Source organism: Cyprinus carpio, chromosome B17 (assembly GCF_018340385.1).
Source record: "Cyprinus carpio isolate SPL01 chromosome B17, ASM1834038v1, whole genome shotgun sequence".
In the NCBI taxonomy this organism is placed as follows: Eukaryota; Metazoa; Chordata; class Actinopteri; order Cypriniformes; family Cyprinidae; genus Cyprinus; species Cyprinus carpio.
The window spans coordinates 20,899,128-20,918,811 of NC_056613.1; the positions used below are offsets into that span (position 1 = coordinate 20,899,128).

At 36.3% G+C, this 19,684-nt stretch overlaps 1 protein-coding gene across 1 annotated transcript in view; it reads right to left on the reverse strand.

The window, feature by feature from the left end:
* Positions 1-2,584: 2,584 nt before the first annotated feature.
* The window catches only part of tmem63c (transmembrane protein 63C), a 48,857-nt gene continuing 31,757 nt past the window's right edge, over positions 2,585-19,684 (reverse strand). Inside the window, exons 9-23 of the mRNA XM_042742759.1 lie at positions 18,864-18,937; positions 18,650-18,730; positions 18,439-18,559; positions 18,102-18,235; positions 17,173-17,295; positions 15,218-15,371; positions 14,968-15,074; positions 13,097-13,183; positions 12,349-12,414; positions 12,089-12,251; positions 11,549-11,654; positions 7,925-8,092; positions 6,970-7,085; positions 6,077-6,151; positions 2,585-5,861 (exon numbers count right to left, since the gene is read on the reverse strand). Of these exons, the coding sequence (XP_042598693.1) occupies positions 5,637-5,861; positions 6,077-6,151; positions 6,970-7,085; positions 7,925-8,092; positions 11,549-11,654; positions 12,089-12,251; positions 12,349-12,414; positions 13,097-13,183; positions 14,968-15,074; positions 15,218-15,371; positions 17,173-17,295; positions 18,102-18,235; positions 18,439-18,559; positions 18,650-18,730; positions 18,864-18,937 (1,800 nt within the window). The 3' untranslated portion in view covers positions 2,585-5,636. The remainder of the gene's footprint in view (positions 5,862-6,076; positions 6,152-6,969; positions 7,086-7,924; positions 8,093-11,548; positions 11,655-12,088; positions 12,252-12,348; positions 12,415-13,096; positions 13,184-14,967; positions 15,075-15,217; positions 15,372-17,172; positions 17,296-18,101; positions 18,236-18,438; positions 18,560-18,649; positions 18,731-18,863; positions 18,938-19,684) is intronic.

Consider the following 19,684-nt stretch of genomic DNA (forward strand, 5'->3'; position numbering starts at 1 on the left):
TGGATGATTTTTTATCATCATATATTGAGAAAGTATTGTTTTAGCATTTCTGCACTGTCTATACATTTATAAGTTTGGATGTCACCTGCACTTTTTGTCATTTCAACTTGACTACAGATCACATGACAATTTTAATAGTATTCGCAACTAATTTGCATAATATTAAGGGCTATTCAGACTGGCAAGGATATGCAGAGGACCAAAAATGGAAGACCTTCATTTCAATAGGAGTTGAATGACTACAGCTGATAATGAAACATAGTTGAGCAGAGATTAACAATGAAAATGAGAAGTAATGCTATGTGGCAACAATAAGCTTTGGTGCATAAGAATCGACGAGAAACATTCAAGCATGTGAAACATTAATGCAGCTTCAGTGTATAGTCTATGTAAATGGCAAATTTTGTATTCTTTTTGCTATTACAGGTGCTGTTTATGTGTCATATTTGCAGCATAAAATATAATATTTAGTATTCATATGTGACATCTGACTCTTACTATCATTTAAACTGGTAATTTTCCATCTCTCTATAGCAATACACACTCACACACATAAATAATTAGGCTGACTGTTCAGGGCCAGGCCAAACTGTGGTAATTAGTATGCAGACTCACTTCTTTTCACAGCCTGTCATTAAAGAGGTGAGCTGTGGCATACACTCAGCCACATTTGATGCCTCCAACATATTAATCACCGCAACCATCAGGGAATTCTCACCCCGCTGAAAGGTAAACATCAGTGTAATTAATCCCAAAAAATCCTGGCAAAGGCACGTTGTGCTACTATGTCCACACGGGATCATTTTAATCTGAACATTTGAACTTTTCCACCCATTGCAGTTACTGTATGTAAGTTTCTATCTAAATGTGTGCATGGACAAATGGTTGGGTCAGTGTCCTTGCATAAGAACATCTCAGCACATGCATACAGACCAGCAGTGGCACAAACAAACAGCTCAGTATAGAATCACAGAATGTCTCCCGGGTTGTTACTTCTGGAAAAATGTTTAGAGATTTAGATGTATCCACATTTTGGCCCTCTGTCAGATATTCCTGCCAGTTCTCCAAAAGAAAGGAAAATAATAGCTGAGACAAAAACCGCTGAATACCCCAAATAAATCAAAGACTGCTTGTGGATGGACATTCACAGCGATTCAAAGGGCAAATCAATTAAATATCAAACTAGCTTTCATTTTTATGGGTTTATTTCGTATTTCCACAAGCATCTGATGGTGGGACACATGTAATTCCATTTATCAGCACTACACAACCTATGGAACTTTCCATATAGAAATGGAAACTTCCATAAATGAGATCCTGGAATATACTGTAACTTAATTCCGTTCTAGTAACCTACTGTTGTGGTTTTTATAATAAGTCTAAGTAACAGATATTTACAGGGAAAGAAATCATGAATTTTAAGAGGCTGTGTCTAGAAGCTCAGTGAAGCAGAACATCAGAGTCCACATTTTATTCGGCTCCATTATGATTGGATGTGCATGTCCTACTTTTTGGAAGCATTTCTCATGTGCGGCTTCAGTTGTTGTGCTGCTGTGGTGTCTCATAACACACACACACATATACACGCATAACACATGGTAATGACATCTAGTGTGCAGGAAAAACATAATTGTCAGTTTTCATGTGTTGACCAGTCAAGTGACCACTGGTCGTCTTCTGGTGTGGCAGGAGATTTAATTAAGGGGCAACGTTTTATTTTCTGAGTCTGAAGAACACTTACAGGAAAAATGTTTTTGAGACTGCTGCACGAAACAAAATTTTTTTTTTGTTTTTTTTTTTGTTTTTGTGAATAAAAAATTCTGTGGCTGCCCATGGTAATGTTGCTATAAAGATCACCAGGGGTACCTTAATGGATCCTGAGGTCTTCTGAATGCCCAGTCCCCATGCCGCTATATCAGGATTGGTCCCTCCTTTAATGTAGGTCTTATCACTATTTCAATCTTTCTACTTGAAAGTTTCAAGTTTAATTCAGTGTGTTACTTGTAAGTAATTTAAATGGAACTTAAAGTAACTTAAAGTTCCCCCCAAAATTAAATTACTCACCCTCATGTAAGAATTTTGTTCATCTTCAGAACACAAATTAAGATATTTTCGATGAAATCCGAGAGCTTTGAAAGGAGAGGAATGCACAAACAATGCGTCGTAGTACTCTCATGAACATGTGTCAAAGACTGACATGGAAGAGAAGAAATTTTTGAATAAATTCAGACTATTTTAATTATGTCCTTACTACCTTTCTAGGCCTCAAATGTGGTAGTGGCATTGCTGTATATGCAGGGTCAGAAATCTCTCGGATTTCATCAAAAACATCTTAATTTGTGATCCAAAGATGAACAAAGGTCTTACGGGTTTGGAACAACACAGGGGTGAATGATTAATGATAGAATTTCCATTTTTGGGTGAACTATCCCTTTTACTAGCAGTTTCTGAGTAAAAATAGTTTTCAAACACCAAATGTTTCTCAGCGTAGCACAAACAGTGCATGACTAGTTAGGCTAGGAATTTGTTAAAACCCATATAGAATGATGAAACAGAGACACTACTAGACAGCATAAAGTTTTTGTAAATTTAGTTTTATACCCTTACAAGCTGTGCTGCTGCAATGTAACAATGTGCAGCAATTTACTGTCATAAGCGCCCCATCACATGACATGGCACCTCAAGCCACATTCCTTAAACCAGCACTGAATAATGAAAACACAGTTGTATACACCAACAGCTTGCGAATACAAACAGAATAAAAGTAAATATCAAAAAGTATCTCACAAGAGCAGTTTATCAGGTAGGTAGAAGACATTGACATAAGAGTGTATGCATAAGTTTGTGTATCTCATAGATACTTTGAAGCTAATGATAATTAGTGTTAATTCGATGCGATTGAAAAGCAATTGTTTACTGTTGAACAGTATAGCCAGAAACACTTTTCCACAAGTATGCAGACGCAAATATTTGCTCAATGCATTTGCCTTGTTGGATACGTTTAGCGTGCTAGCAATTAACTTGCTCAAACTGCTGCTTCGCCATAACAGTGGTTGACCTGAAAGAATAAAAATGACTGTAGAAGACAACATGCAATGCAGATTTCAGCATTTTTATAAATAGCGGACTGACACATTTCAGAAATCAAAAACAACAACTTAGCTAGAATTATTTACGTACTTGCACAGAGTATGTTTCGAGGCTAAGTCAGTTTAAAACTTAGGAATCTCTCACCTGCTTGATTCATTGGTGGAATGCGCTTAGAATTTAGCTTCTTTGTCTTATCTTGCTCTGTAGTCCATGCAGCATATTGCAGGTCATGCTGGATTGTCAGACATAACATTTTTTTTTTTTTTCTGTTTACTTCTTTAGATCTGTTTCTTCAAGGCACAGCAAGAGAGCACGGTACAAACTCATTTACATTCAGTTTGGCAAGAAAACCCTCCACCCACCCCTTCCCTTCCAGTCCTAGAACCACTAGCAGCAAAGACCAAGAATACAAAATTTACTAAGAAAATTAAAGTGTTACAGAAGCCAGAGCAACACTTGACGGATCTAAAGACAGCTGCAGGCGGCTTGTTTGAGCATGAGTTAAACAACATGCAGTTCTGGAACTGAAGACTTGTGTGTAGGCTCAGCCAATGTGCCATTTTCAGTTTGTCATAACACTTCCTGTTAATTATTTTACAAACATATTTCATGAATTTGATGATTCCTAAAGGAATGTTCTGATAGTAATACCAAGCTCCATCAGCAACTTCAACTCATCCCTTAGTTTGTAAAAACAAACAAAACTTTATATTTATAGTAATAAACATACAATAAAAGTCAATGGGCTTAGTCAATTGGACCAGAATAGATGCTAAAATACATGATGTTTCAATTCTAAAACCACAAAAAAAAAATGTCATCATGAAAAACCGCTTACCTTGTCTGATCAAATTTAAATCTTAATTTTTCATCTTTTGGATGATGTAAACCTAAAATGACTTACAGTTGAAATAAAACATGTTTATATTAATATACAGGGCTCTAGACGGTGACTAAAAATGCGTAACAACAATGTAACAACAAGCTGTGAAAGACTTCGCGCTCAAATGTGATTTTGTCAGACATTCCTTAGAATGCGTGCTAATATTTCATGCACGTGACGCAAAAAAGAGCGGGATGTCCGATTCGTAACAATGACTCTTGCGAATCGATTCACGTGACAGCCTCGAGTTCGCTCATGAATTACTATTTGAATCCATCAGGAATTGTTCAGAGCCGCTACCAAGTTGATCGCGAGTCATTTTTACAAAGCAGAGTAATATTTATGGCACAAATAGTATAATACAAATTAAACAAATTTGACTAAATACAACTATTAAAACAAATCACAGTTTCTATAACTCATAGTTTATAATAACTGGTATTAAATGCTGAAGTAGGAAGTTATGAACTCAATGACTTAAGTGATTCTGAACATATACTGTAGGAATTACATATTTTGTTGGCCAAAAAAGACCATGTTTAATTTTAGAAGTCTGTGGCTATTTATTTGCCTGGAGCATTAATATAAATGATTTTTCGTGCTTTAATCCTTCTGTAATGCTCCATAGACCATATTGTAAGTGCGTTACTGTAGAAACTGTTAAATTTATGCCAACAAAGCTTAAGACTTTTTGTTCATTCCTTTAACATCTCTGTTTGTTGTCTTTTTTCCTACAAACTGATTGTTTTGCTGATATTTTTTTTTCTCAGTCCATTAAGTGAAGTCTGCTTAATTAGACTGTATATTAGTCAGAAAAAGTCCTCAAATCTCTCCCACAGACCAAACAACTAACTGAACTTCACAGCAAAGGAAAAAAACAAACAAATTATGGAACGAGTGCCTCATTGACTTTGAAATCTACTGTAGTGGCAATTGACTGCAGTATGCACAACACAACTGCTATTGTCACTGCAAAACAAACAATTCCTGGGAGTGATTGACTCTGGCGCACACTGCAATAAAGGTTGAGGGTGTTAATAACAGTAATAATAATCTAATAATAGTAATCACATGAAAACAATGTGCTCTAAGCATAATGTTGCACAATTACATACCATTGCTAAATTACAAGTACTGAATAAAAATAACAATAATAAGCACAAACTGCAACAACAGCAAAAGGATTAATAATAAGCAAATAAGATTTGGATGTCTCAACTCTTTGGAGCTATACAATGTGACTATGCATAAAAAAGTACATCAAAACATCTGTTGAAATACAATGTTCCAAGCCTCAGTCAACCAAACCACCAGACACCCATTAACGTCATTAGAGAGAAAAGAAAAATACAGAAGAAAGTAGAAAGTGTAGTCTGAGCAAGAGAAGTAGCTGGTCTCGTTCTCTGACAGATCTTTGCTTTTATCCACTTCAGATACTTCTTTGAAAGCTCATCAAAGTCCTCAGAACTAAAACCACCATTTCAGTGAATTCCCAACAAGCTTTTTGAAGCAGTTTGCATGGATGTCCGCAATTTGTTGTCTTTTACTCGTAAATGGGGGTTGTAGAGGAAACATTTTGCAGCACAGTGCCTCTTTATCAGCCACAAGCTAAAATGAGGCATGGGGCTTGAGCGTTAGGGAGTGGGAACTGGGGGCAGATTGGTCACTGGAAACCCACAGGACTGTCCATGAGAGGGCTCGGACAACTGGGATCCGGCTCATCTTTGAGTTCAGTCTCCAAAGTTTCCTCCAGATCCTTCTCCTCCACCCCTTCGGCGTCACGCACTGAACTCTGGCTGTTCCCCATGGTGCCGTAGCTCTGGTGGGCCGGAGAAGGCATGGGAGTCAGGCCCAGCTCTGGCTCCAGCAAGACAGAGGCTATAAAAAGCTGAGGAGGGAAAGAACGAGAGGTGAGTAGGTGGACAGCAAGAGTGTCATTATCTTAAAAGCTTCTTTTTTTGATTATGCAACATGCTACATGTGAAGTGCTTTTGACACTGTGAGTGGATGCCTGATGAGAGGAGAGAGACAAATTAATTTCATAAAAAGACTAGAAATGAGAGTGTGATGAATGAAATGAGCTGTGACAGGATGAGCAGGTACATTAGCTGTTGTTGTGGTGGAAACGGTGCTTCTTTCCACATCAGTGAAGCCTCCTTCTGTCGTCTGATCGGACATCTGCAACAAAACAAACCAGCAATCAGTTTTAACTTCCTGAAGATATTGTTTTCCTCAATAAATCATCTTTATGAGCTTATTTTCAAAGCCCATCTAAAATAATTTCATTTCAGTGTTATCAAGGCTGCACTGTTGACAAATGCATCCAGTTGTTAAGGTAACAATCATAAACTTTCCTGTTTTTAAAACATAACTTTGTTATATATGTACACATTTGGGGGTATTCATGGATGAAACAGATAAGCCAACTGCAAACAACAGTGACACTGTATTCAAGCTATATATCTTTATCATTTTTTAGCTCATGTGCTCCCTGGGAATCAGAATCATGACCCTGGGTGCTAATATAGGTGATATAAATCGTACAGCAATGAAGCAAGTGACATCTTTATGAATGGGTCATTGTATCATTCACCCAACCGATTCATTTAAAAGCACAGATTTATTTAGTAACAAAACACCACTTGTGCTGATTAGAAATGCACAATGTTAAACAGACAATATCCTCAATATTGTATCTAAAATTTGTTTAATTGTTGTATAGAATCAATATAACATGGCTGTTAAAAAACCCTCTGCTTGTGTGATATTGCTTAACTATATCATATAATATAAATGTAAAATGCCCCCATGTCCTTGTTAAACTCTCATAATAATAATGTCACAATGCAACAATGCGATTTTGCTTAATGTAAAAACAGAATTACTTTTTTTCTCCTGATGGTTTTGGTGTGAAATATTCACTTATTAACTTATCATTTTACCACCATATGCACCCTGTTTCTACAAGTCATCAAGATCAAGGTTTAATCGCTGACCTGGTAGCTTGTTGATCTGTCAGGTCGTAGTTTTTTCAGACAGAAGCCAAAGCAGGAGAAGGCAATGCAGCACAAGAGAGTTATGAAAGTGAACAGACTGATGGGCTGCACTGGACCTGCACAAGAGATAAACCATGAGGTTTTGTTTTTATATGGCACAGAGAAGGAGACATGATCTTGTGGTCTTGGTCTTAAGATCTCTCAAGACCACATAAACATGGCCTTGGTCTGGGTCTGGGTCTCATTATTAGTCTCTTGGTTTGGGTCTGGTTTTGGAAATGTATTTTTTTATATGTACTTAGACAAGACCACAGTATTGACTGCAAAATTACCTCAGGCAAAGGTCAGCAAAGTATCTTTACCATTACAGAGATTTTGCAAGGATTTTCATGACTCTAATTAGCTGCTGTCAAAGTGGCTTAGCATTTAGAATTTATGCTGTAATAATTTCCACATTTTCTCCTTTCTAGTTCATTGTAAATGGAATCTGAGCATTGGTGCCTAGATATTGGTCTGGATCTAGGCCTGGAGTGGTCTAGTTTTGTTCCAAGCTGGCCTTAAGGGTTCTGGTCTGGGTCTTGGAGTGACTGTCTTCTTGACTCCAAGTGAACATGTATTCTACAGTAAAACGTGAACACATCCTAATGTTGCCATTTGGTTTTCATCCATAGGTTATGCAGTCATTCGAGTACAAAAAAGGTACAAGAGATGTCACTGGTGAATTTAATGCGATTTCTTGTGCCTGACAGTCACTATGAACAGCTGTTTAATGGAAAAGAGCAGCATGAATATTCTTCAAACATTCTTCTTTAGTGTACCACAGAAAAAAGAATAAAAACAGTGTTTAGAATGACATATATGTGAATAAATAATAATTTTACTCTTGGGGGCATTAGACAATCACTATCAATATCAGTCCAATTATATTAGGCATGATATTTCTGTGTGAACCTACCCAGTCTGAGCACAGAGAAGAACAACAGCCAGAACATGCAGAGAATGGGCGCCACCACCACCTGACTGATGGCGGCCGAATGGATCCGCTGGCTGAGCTTTGTTGGTAAATAGGCATAGTAGATATTATAGCGATCTACCATGTGCTTCAGTACAAGGTACAGCAACCCTGCGAAATGAAAAGAGCTGGAGTTATCAAATAATAACAGTGCCATTTTTAAAAGTGCTTTTCCGATGGCTCAGTTGCAATGCTTTGCAAGTAAAGTCATTTTGCATGTAGTGTTCCTGTCCTTGTATGCTATTGCACACAGGCACGCAGATTGCACTAGGGACAGGGGGGACATGACCCCCCCCCCCCAGATTCATAATGACCCTCACTGTCCCCCTCACTGTCTCAATGAAAAGCTCTATTGGTAAACAGAGGATTAATCAGGGTTTCCGCTATGTACATTAGCCTAAGTAGTGACGAGTCTGGCGACCCTGCCCGCCGTTCCTTAAACGTGTACTAAGCAATTTTTGAAACACGCTATTGACCGCAGTGTCTGACAAATTCCCAAAACACACTTGTAGCCAATCAGCAGTAAGGGGCGTGTCTTGTCCTGATAGCCAGAAGAGAGCACTCAATTTGAGTGCACAGGAAGCATATTACATTACATTTACATTTAGTCATTTAGCAGACGCTTTTATTCAAAATTAGCATATTAGCAGATCGTCTGTAGATTGAGAGAGATGGCATAAAAAAGAGGAAAATATCAGAGAAACAAAACATTAAAAAAAAGGCTTACAATCAGGCAAGAGGTAGGACCCTCGTAAATATCGGAGCAAATTTCCAATGGTGGAGAGAAACTCAAGGAGTGGGAAGGGCTCAAATTGGACGCCGAGGTTGCTTTGTTTCTTTTTGATAGGTGAGTAACGTTGATTTTGCTTTGCTTCACAAAACTTATCCATGTTGGCTTTTCTGTTTGAGTATGCTTGTGTGTCATCTTCACTTGTTTCCGAGATCGTCGTTGCCATGGTTGCGTATGTACGTGTGGGGCTAAGATTTTAAAATAGGGGCGAGGTAGCACGGTGGCTGAGAGAGCTCAACGCGCCACAACTCAAAAAAACACAAAAAAATAGAAAAAGCACCAGCAAATTATGAAAACATCTTCATCAGTTTGACAGCACATGTGCTGCAAATACTCAAAACACAACCAGGAACACACTGCAAATGCTCACAACTCAAACAAATACAGAAACGAGCTGCAAATATTCAACACAAACAAAATTACCCCAACAAAACGAAAATTAACTTTTTTTGGGGGGGGGGGCGTATTGATTACCATTTGTATAACCACGGTTGTACAAATACCATGGTTAAACTATGGTTAGAGTAGTAAATTAATGGTTCATTTGTGCATAATTACAGTACCCATTTTTTGTTTGACGTTTCGACATTTACATTTTCTTCTGTGTGTATATGCTACGACTCCTGACCCTGGGGTCCTATGAGGAGCTGGTCGCTGCCTCAATTGTGCCTGTGATCATATACAGGTACATCTCAAAAAATTTGAATATCATGGAAAAGTTATTTATTTTTTGTAATTTCATTCAAAAAAGCTAACTTTCTTATATTCTAGATTCGTTGAGTCTTTTGTTTTAATTCTGATGGTTACCACTTGCAGTTTAGAAAAAGTACAAATTCAGTATCTCAAAAAATTATAATATTTTCTCAAAGATCAATCAAAAAAAGATTTACAAAACAGAAATATTCAAGATCTCCAAAGCAGGTTTAATTATGCACTCAAAACTTGGTTGGGGCTCCTTTTGCATGAATTACTGCTTCAATGGGGCGTGGCATGAAGGTGATCAGCTTGTGGCACTGCTGAGGCGTTACTGAAGCCCAGGTTGCTTTGATAGTGGCCTTCAGCTCCTCTGTATTGTTTGTCAGATGTTACTTATCTTCCTCTTCACAATACCCCATAGATTCTCTGAGAGGTTCGGGTAAGGCTTGTTGGCTGGCCAATCAAGCACAGTAATATCATGGTCATCACGCCACTTGGAGGCGGTTTTGGCACTGTGGGCAGGTGCTAAAGTCCTGCTGCAAAATGAAATCAGCATCTCCATAAAGCAGATGGAAGCATAAAGTGCTCCAAAATCTCCTGGTAGATGGCTGCTTTGACTTTGGACTTGATAAAACACAATGAACCAACACCAGCAGACGTCACGGCACCTCAAATCATCACTGACTTCAGAAACTTCACACTGGACTTTGGATTATGTGCCTCTCCAGTGCACCAGACATTGATTTCCAAATGATATGCTAAATTTACTTTCATCTGAAAAGAGGACCGTGGACCACTGGGCAACAGTCCAATTATTTTTCTCCTTACCCCAGGTGAAATGCTTCTGACGTTTTTTATGGTTCAGGAGTGGCTTGGTTCTAGGAATGTGACAGCTGTAGCCTTTTTCCTGAAGACGTCCGAGCGTGGTGACTCTTGATGCACTGACTCTGGCTCCAGTCCACTCCTCGTGTAGCTCTCCCAAGTTCTTGAATCGGCTTTTCCTGACAATCTTCCCAAGGCTGTGGTCATCCCTGTTGCTTGTGCACCTTTTCCTACCAGAATGTTTCCTTCCAGTCAACTTTCTATGAATATATTTTGATACAGCACTCTGTGAACAGCCAGCCCTTTCAGCAATGACCTTCTGTGGCTTACCCTCTTTGTGGAGAGTTGATGATTGTCTTCTGAACAACCACAGTCTTTCCTATAACTGTGGTTAAATGTTCTAAACTATACCCAAAAGGTACCCAGTATTTATACTCAAAATTAATCAAACTAATCAAGCTCAAATGGAATATTCAAATTTTTTGAGATACTGAATTTTTAATTTTCCTAAGCTGTAAGTTGCAACCATCAGAATTAAAGCAAAAAAAGCTTTTTGAAGTAATTAAAAAAAATAAAGACCTATTCTATGATATTCAAAGTTTTTGAGATGCACCTGTACTATCATCTATGACTGAGCTGGAGATTTTTCTGGACTGAAAAAATTTGACTGCTGGACAGCTTGGTCTCCCCCAGTTAAAAAATCCTATCTGGGCCGCTGACTGCACAGGAATTATATTTAAATATTTACCTGTTTACATAGACCACACGTGAGTGCAAGTTGCCAAATGAATTCAGAACTAAGTGAAAAATCATGATGATGGATGTCAGTCTATAGTAAATAAACAGTCATGGTGTGTATTGGTGACAGAACAGGCGTGGAGTGGGCGTCTGGATCTCGGCTAGACGGGTCGGAGCGTCTGGAAGACTACAGCGGGTTCGCACATAGCGGCCATGTCACACCGTGATACTGAGATGCTGTTGGAGATACGGCTCAGACGCCCACACACTGACTGAGGACGGGAACGAGGTATTAGAACAGGCACGGAGGTAGAAATCAAGACTGACGGAAAGAAAAAAGAGAGCTGTGGGTAAAAAGGAACAGAGAAAATGAGAGGAAAAGAAAAACACGACACAAATGGTGCAGTGGAGACGACAGACAAATGGATTTGAGTGCAAATTGGGAGGAAAGAGGAAATTATGGAGCGGAAAAGAAGTACTAAAAGAAAAGTCTGTTTGTTGTTAAAATTACGCAGACTCACCAAAAGGAACAATGACGGGGCAGGTGATGCTGTAGGTCATACTGACTGAAAATATGCACATGGTCCAGGCATATTCAAGACCAAACTGAAACTCATAGGCCTGACTCTGAGGATGAGAACAGGGTGTTAGTGTTAGTGTCTTATTTCTGGTGCTATGAACAGTCGCTTGATGGAAAAGAGTTGTGTGAAGATTCTTCAGATATTCTTCTTTAGTTTAATAGTGTATGCATACATATATTATGTAAACAAAAACTTTTATTTTGGATGCGATTAATCGTGATTGACGGCACTAATATATATACTATATATATATATATCTATACTATATTATTACTTTACTTGCCTCTAAGTTTTAATTTAATAACAGCTGTGCTATCACAGACATAAATAACAATTTAAACATATTAAATATACAACAATTATTTTAAGTTGTAGTCATTTACTGTATTTACTATATTTGATAAGATAATAATGATCAAATAAACAAAGCCTTCAGCTATAAGAGACTTCGCACACTATTAACTGTATGGACTCACTCACTCTTTTAACATGTATGCGTTCAGCTTTAGATTTGGCAAAGCAAAGGCGTAGAGAGTACACCAGAAGAGCAGGAATACGCAGAAGCTCCATAGCCGTTCCGATCAGGCTGGACGTGATCACGTAGTTCACAAAAAAAGCTCCATTATCAGGCAAAAACACACATCTGATGGGATAAAACAAAGTGGATTCAGGTCTCAACAATTTGTGAATCTTGCAGTTCTAATTAAATTAACCAACAGTTGTAGATTTAGGCTACTTACTGAAACTTTACATCTGTTTCATCCAGGAAGTGGATGTCAAAGAGCCACCTGAAGAACAAATCCAGGCTGGGGAGCAGACAAGAAGATATACAGTATAATGTATAATAATGTACATTATATATACAGTGGCTACCAAAAGTATTTGGACACTTAAACTTTATTAATGGCAATATATCAGCCATTCATTTTACTAACTGGTTTTAAGGTGATATATAGGGGTGTATGAAGTCATTTCCCCTCCAGTCCACACATTACCTCTAGCAGAGTAACCAACAGTTCATCATATTAACTATGAATATGATCAACTAATGTTTTTTGCCAGCCAAGTGTTTGGATACTCTCTGATAGCCTTTATCTATTGTTTTATGTTGTGTGTGTTAAAACATATGCTTGCTATAAATTAAACACAATTTTAAAATGAGGTTCATAAAAAAAAAAGAATCTTCTATTATGAACTGTTTTCTTTTTTTTGACATGTTTCAAATTCAAACATGTTTAGGTGGTGTAACTGTCTGGAGATTGTAAAAAAGAAAATAGCATCATTAAAATGTTGGCATAACTGGGACATGATTGTTTATTGCTGACCCACATACAGTAGTGTATATAAAGGAAAAATGTTATTCTGAGACAAAATTACATGTTTCACAAAACAGTAGATTACTGAAAAGGTATATTTTAGCCTGAAGTGCTTTTATTGACATGGTATTATAGCCTATAATTACTGTATTTCAGATTATAGGATGCTTACCTGGACAGACCCAGTGATGGTAGAATGATTACCATGAAGACAAGCAGTAAAAAGCATTTATGCATGGTGACCTGGTTCTCACCGGACCTGAAAGAGACACACATAATAAGAAAATTCTACTGATTTCACCTGAACCAAAAAAAAAAAAAAAAACAATTTGAATATATTAAGAATAAATAAACACATTTTCAGATGTTTACATGATTTATTATTCCTTTCTCTTGCATTTTCACACCAGTTCTTCTATTAGACAGACTGTTTGTGGTTAAAGTCAACATAAAACACAATTCTTGCCTCAAGTGAAATATTTCATGGTTTAAATTTTTTTTTAAATGTATTAAGTAAATATTAAAATGAGATTTTATGTTGACTTGTGTATATTAATCATCAGTGGAAATACAACAGATACTGCAGGTTCTGCAGTTGCACAATACAGAGTGTTTGATCCACATGAACTATAATATGACTCTGTGAAAGACGCCGCCAGTGTGCATATGATTATTCCCTTGTTGTGATCACTATGACAACAAGCCTGGAGAGGCAAGCGGAGAGAGCAAGAGAGAGGGACACCATGTAAACGTGTTGTGCATGGGTGGGTGGGAGACTGGGTTGGGGGCTGTTCTGCAGTTATGCAATATGTTTGTGTGCTGATATGAACATGTTTATGCAATAGATTTAAGCTGCATTGCAAATACAATTATCAATAGCACAAACTTATACTGCTTATTGGGACAGCATAATTTTGATTTAATTTTCCATGTATGTGTTGTATGACTTATTGTTTGACTTATTTTGATAAATGTCTTGGTGTTGTTGTTTATTTATTTATTTATGTTTTTTTTTTTCATACAATGCAAGTCAATGCGAACCAAAAACATGCTTATATGCTTGGAATGACAGAAGTTTCATTTTTTAATGAACAATCCCATTTATGTGTGTGTTGACCAATGTATATGTGTAAGGAATGTCTTCTTAAATATATTAGGAAGGGTAAAAAGAGGCTGAAGCTGCTTTATGTTTAATTTTTTTATGTGTGTATTATTCAATATTCACACCTTCCCTTCAATTCTCATTACCACAATGCAAGAAAATCACAATCTCACTATTTTAATATAAATAATAACATATTTGTTAATTTAAAAAGTTTTCATGCATAATGGTAGTATTTGTACTGCCTTTAATTTATGTTAATTTTAATGTTTAAACTATATTAAAGCTCAAATATTAAATATTAATAAATGAGTATTTAAAATAAATTATTTTGAAATTTCTAAAAATATTAAAAATAAATAAATCCTGAAAAAACTATAAAAAAATAATGAGCATTAAAAAATAGTAAGCAGCAAAAGTGTTTGCAGATAATAAAATAATAAGAAATGTTTCTTCAGCACCAAATCAACATACAAGTAATGAAGGATCATGTGACACTGAAGACTGGAGAAATGATGCTTAAAAATTCAGCTCTGCCATCACATGGCACATTTTACTGTATTTTTGATCAAATAAATACAGCATTTGTGAGCATAAGACACCTTTTTTAAAAAAGAAAGAAAAAAGAAGAAAAAAAAAGAAAATTCTTACCAAACCTAAATTTTGTAATGGTAGTGTATAATTTAGATTCATTGTTAATCATAATCATGTTGTTTTAACATATAACTGGGATCACATTCAAAACTGATTGCAATAAGTTTGCAATTCAATTAGTAAAAAAAATAAAAAATTGTTAATAACACAATAATTATGTTTTTTTTTTAAATTATATTTACAGTACAACTCATACTTTAATGTATAACTGAGTAAAAAGATCTCCCTCTCAAATTTATGCACAGACTAGAAAAGTTTAAAGTCAGACGGAGGACACAGCATCATACCTGGTCCAGTGGTGCTCAAAGAAAGATGAATAGTACACAATGAAGGGCAGGAGAATGGAAAAGGCCCACAGGAGCAGAGTGGGGAAGAACTGGCTAATTACTGGGTTCTAGACAGTAGAAGACAGTAAAAGATCAAATTCAAAACATTCGACTTCCGAAAACAACACAAAAAGCACTTTCAGTTTTATTTTGCATTCTAATGTGGTGTAATACAGTCCTACAGTTATAAAAGGCTTTGATGGTCACTGACCCTTAAGCTGTCAACCGGCCGAGTGACGTTGAACTTGTCCATAGTGTTTACGATGATAGCAGGCGTTGTGAGAAAGAAGAGCAAGAGGAAGAGCAGAATGTTGAGCAGGACGCAGCGGAGCCACCAGCGAGAACCGCACACTGACAGATTTTCCCTGGACGAACACAAGCACCAATCAACACGACAGTCTTAGCTGCAGTTACAGGACAGACACTGTGCACTCTCCAAGAGTAAGTGGGATGTTCAGTTACTATTACATAAACGGGAAGGTTTTTGCTGGAAAACCCAGGCTAAGCTAGTCAGCTGGTCTCCAAAACTGAACAAACTGGTGTTCAGCTGGTTTAGCTAGTCAGCCATCTGCTCAAAACTGACCCAAATCCTTCGAAAACCAGCAAAGTGTAAGAAATCCCACTGAAACAAGTGTAGGCCAGTCGAAGTCCTTTTTTATTTTATTTTTTTGTAACTGGTGACTTTGGAAAAGTTTCTACTCTTGGCCCTGTAAAGCCTGGCATATGAAATAAGAAAAAAAATTTTTTTTGAAATGGAATCAAAAATGTGTTTTGATGAGTATACTATATTATACATCAGGCTTTTATATATAATATTGTATGATACAGGAAAATATGAAACTCATACATGCCTAAATTTTATTCAGAGGACCAAATGGAGAAAAATATGATGCAGTTGAGTGATATTTATATGGTCATAAAACAATATGACATTCTGATAGCTTATAATGTAAATCAATGAGATTTTTTAAAAAGTCATTAAGAAAGTCTACTTTATAAAATTATTAAAAGTTTCACAGTTGGATATATATATGGATAGATAGATAGATATGTATATATAACAATGAACAATGTATTTCTACAGCATTTATTAATCTTTGTTAATGTTAGTTAATAAAAATGTTCAAGTTCATATCAGTTCACAGTACATTAACTTATGTGAACAGATACGACTTAAAATTGTAATAATGTATGAGTGAATTTTGAATTTAGTATTAACTAAGATTAATAAATGCTATATATGCAATATGCTAATATAATATAGTTAATGTTAAAAAAATGAAACCTTGTAAACTGTTACCATTTTTTTCCCCATATAATGAAAGTAAATGTGGTCCAGTGTTGTTTTGAACCTCTTTGACTTTCATTATATGAACAGTAACAAAATATCTTCTTTTGTATCGTATATTGTGTCCCACAAAAGAAAAATATCATTTTTTGGTGAACTGTCACTAAGTAATAGCAATGCACATGAAAGGCATAACAATGAGAATGAGGTTTACATAAAATGCAAACAAATACCTTGTTTCCACTGAATAATTTTCCAAAATTGCAAAACCATTTACTCTTTAAATGCATTGGTACAAAACATCGAACTCACGGGCTACACTGAACTGGAAAACATTCACACTTCAATAAATTGTTTTAATAAGAAGCAAACATGCTACAACATTAGAGCTTATATCCATAAAAAAGAAAGTCTTGAATTCAGACAAACACACACACACACACACACACACACACACACACTTGCCCAGTCAAGCAGAAAGACAGGCTGACACTGCCCCCCCACCCCCCACACACACACCCACACACACTCACACTCACTCAATATATGATTCTCAACACATATTATGTAAGAGATATAATGGCTTTCACAGTGGCTGTCTAGGCACACACTCAGTTTGAGACTTAATTAATCCAATTTCATCTCTCAAATCCAAGTGTAATGGCCTGGAACAAAGCATGTCATGAAAAATATATATACGACTTCAGCTTGCAGATCACTGTATATTTAGTAAACGTTAAATAAAACATCATATAAAACATTGTAAATCCAGATCATTTCATAGAAGAAAAAAACAACAACACTGCGGTTATTCCTATACTTTTTTTGTTTTTTATTGTTTCAAGATAGTTGTTGATGTGGCTATAGTTTTGACTCACCAGATGATGTCATTAGGGGCCGGGGCGTAAGAAACACCCCACTGATGGGACCGCACCACTGTGGTGATGCTAGACTGCTGGGGTCTGTGGCGGCAGCGAGCACGGCTGTAGTCTTTCACAATACTACACAAACATAAGCACAAAGATTAAGTGTATTTTAATCAATAAGGCATGAGAGAACATGGGAGTATATATTCAGTAGACTACTTAATTACTATAATGTGGTTTTTAGCAAACTGTATTGACCAGACAATAGCTAAGACCAGAATGAACTGTAGCATGGGTTTTCCTTCTGGAGCATCAGTGAGTGTTTGAACCTTCTGTAACAGTTGCATATGTGTCCCTCCGTTGTCCCTAAAATCATACAGTCATTGTTGGAAAGGGTTCAAATACACAAAAATGCTGGAAAACCAAAGATTTTGTGGGACCTGAAGGATTTTTCTGAAGAACAGCAGGCAGTTTAATTGTTCAGGACAAATAAGGGACTCATGAACAACTATCACTAAACACAAAAATTAAAAGCACAGCTGTGGATCATTCAGATAACAACACAGTATTAAAAATCAAGGGGATGTAAACTTTTGAACGGGGTTATTTTTTTAATAAATTCAACTATTATTTTCTCGTGTGGACTAAACATCTTTTACGTGAAATATCTTATTCAGGTCAGTACTAAATAAACAATAACATGCATTTTGTTTGATCCCTCTTGTTTTGGTAAAATAACATTCTGCAGATTCTGAAAAGGGGATGTAAATTTTTGACCTCAACTTTAGCTGACAGCAAATGTGCTTCATATTAATAAAGTACCTTTTTATTAAAAAATACTTTTATATTCTTAAATGTAGGTACACATTCCTATGCTTACAGTATTTCTGGTTATTCTCAGTAATCACCTCAATAATCAGCTATTTATCGATGTGACTTACACTGCAGTCATTCTCTCATCTCTGAAGGTAACAAAGGCAATGCCCAGCCTTTTCATAAAGATACGGTTCTTCTCTGCATTAAACTCATCTGTCAGTTTCTCCTCCAGTTCACTGTAATACTGCTCTGCATCCACCTGACGAAAATGACAATGACAAAACATGAGAGATGTGTATCACATCTCCTCACAGAGCAGTTCATGACTGACAGTTGGTGTATGGTGATCTCCAGTGGCCAACATGAGGAGGTGCAGTTCCAGCCATTCTATATGTATACAATCTGGACATATACAAATATATCCATTCTGACAACTTTAATGACTATGTGAGGGACATTTACCTGTTCAAAGCCACATAAATCACAGCAGAAGATCTGTGCACAAGGGTGATTCTTTATCATGATCCTGCCTTCCTTCTGAGCTTTGGTTGTGAAGTACAGCCTTCCTTTCATTGCTTTTCGCCTGTAAGGGATATAGTTTTAATAGGGTTTAATATGCAATATTTGCTGACTCAGCTTTATGTCATGCAGGAGATGTGCAAATGCAAATGACCTTTCTGAGTCCAGCCTCATTAGTTTTTGTACGTCAAAGCAGAACCGGATATCAGTTACTGTGCAGCTAGGGTAGGCTTCACTGTTTGGAGATAGAAGAGACAGAAAATTGAACGGCCTCAGCTGTGTTGACATTTAATATCAGATATGCTGAAATATGGAGATCAAACAATAGTTGTAATTCTGTGGATAACAGATATGTGCTCTTCACTCACTGCAGGTGTTTGGCGATCAGGCCGGGATCTGAGATTTCTCTGGGAATTGAAGTTATCATTAGAGTTCTGGCCACCTGCAGTAATAATAAATCAAAAACAAAAGCTAGAAGTGCATTTTTTGAAGAAATACAGTGCTTGCAAACCAACAAACAAACAGTGTTGAGGTTTTTTGGTAGAAACTTGATCAATTACATCACAGGTGTTTTTTTTTTGAATGGTGAACGCTACATATTTAAAAAATAAAATGAAAAATAAAGGTTATTTGTTTGCATATTTGGGTCCATGAAGAACCTTTAAAATCCATGGAAACTGTTGATTGCACAAAAGGTTCTTTATAGTGGAAAAAGGTTTTAAAATATACTTCATAGTAAGACTTTATTTTATTTATTTATTTATTTTTTCACTGAAAGTTTTTTTGGGGGAACTAAAAATGGTTCTTCTATGGCATCTCTGTGAATCTTCAGTTTTAAGAGTGCAATGAAATATCATCTAACTTTTATTTAACTTTTAAAGTGAATATCATATTTTTCACTCCACTGTCAAAATTGTAATGAAAAAAAATATATATATAAAATTTAAATTGTTTAAACTGTAGAAGTGTTTATACATCATATTGTTGCAATACATTTGATTTTAATTGTGATTTAAAAAAATAATAAAATACTAGTTGACCAGACAGGCTGATTTTCATTATTGTTTTACCTTATATAGAATCTAATGAGAAAAAGCTCAAATAATTACAATTGCAGACAAACAAACATCTGAAACCATTTCTGAAATAAGATACTTGCTTATTTTTAATGAAATCACATCACAATTCT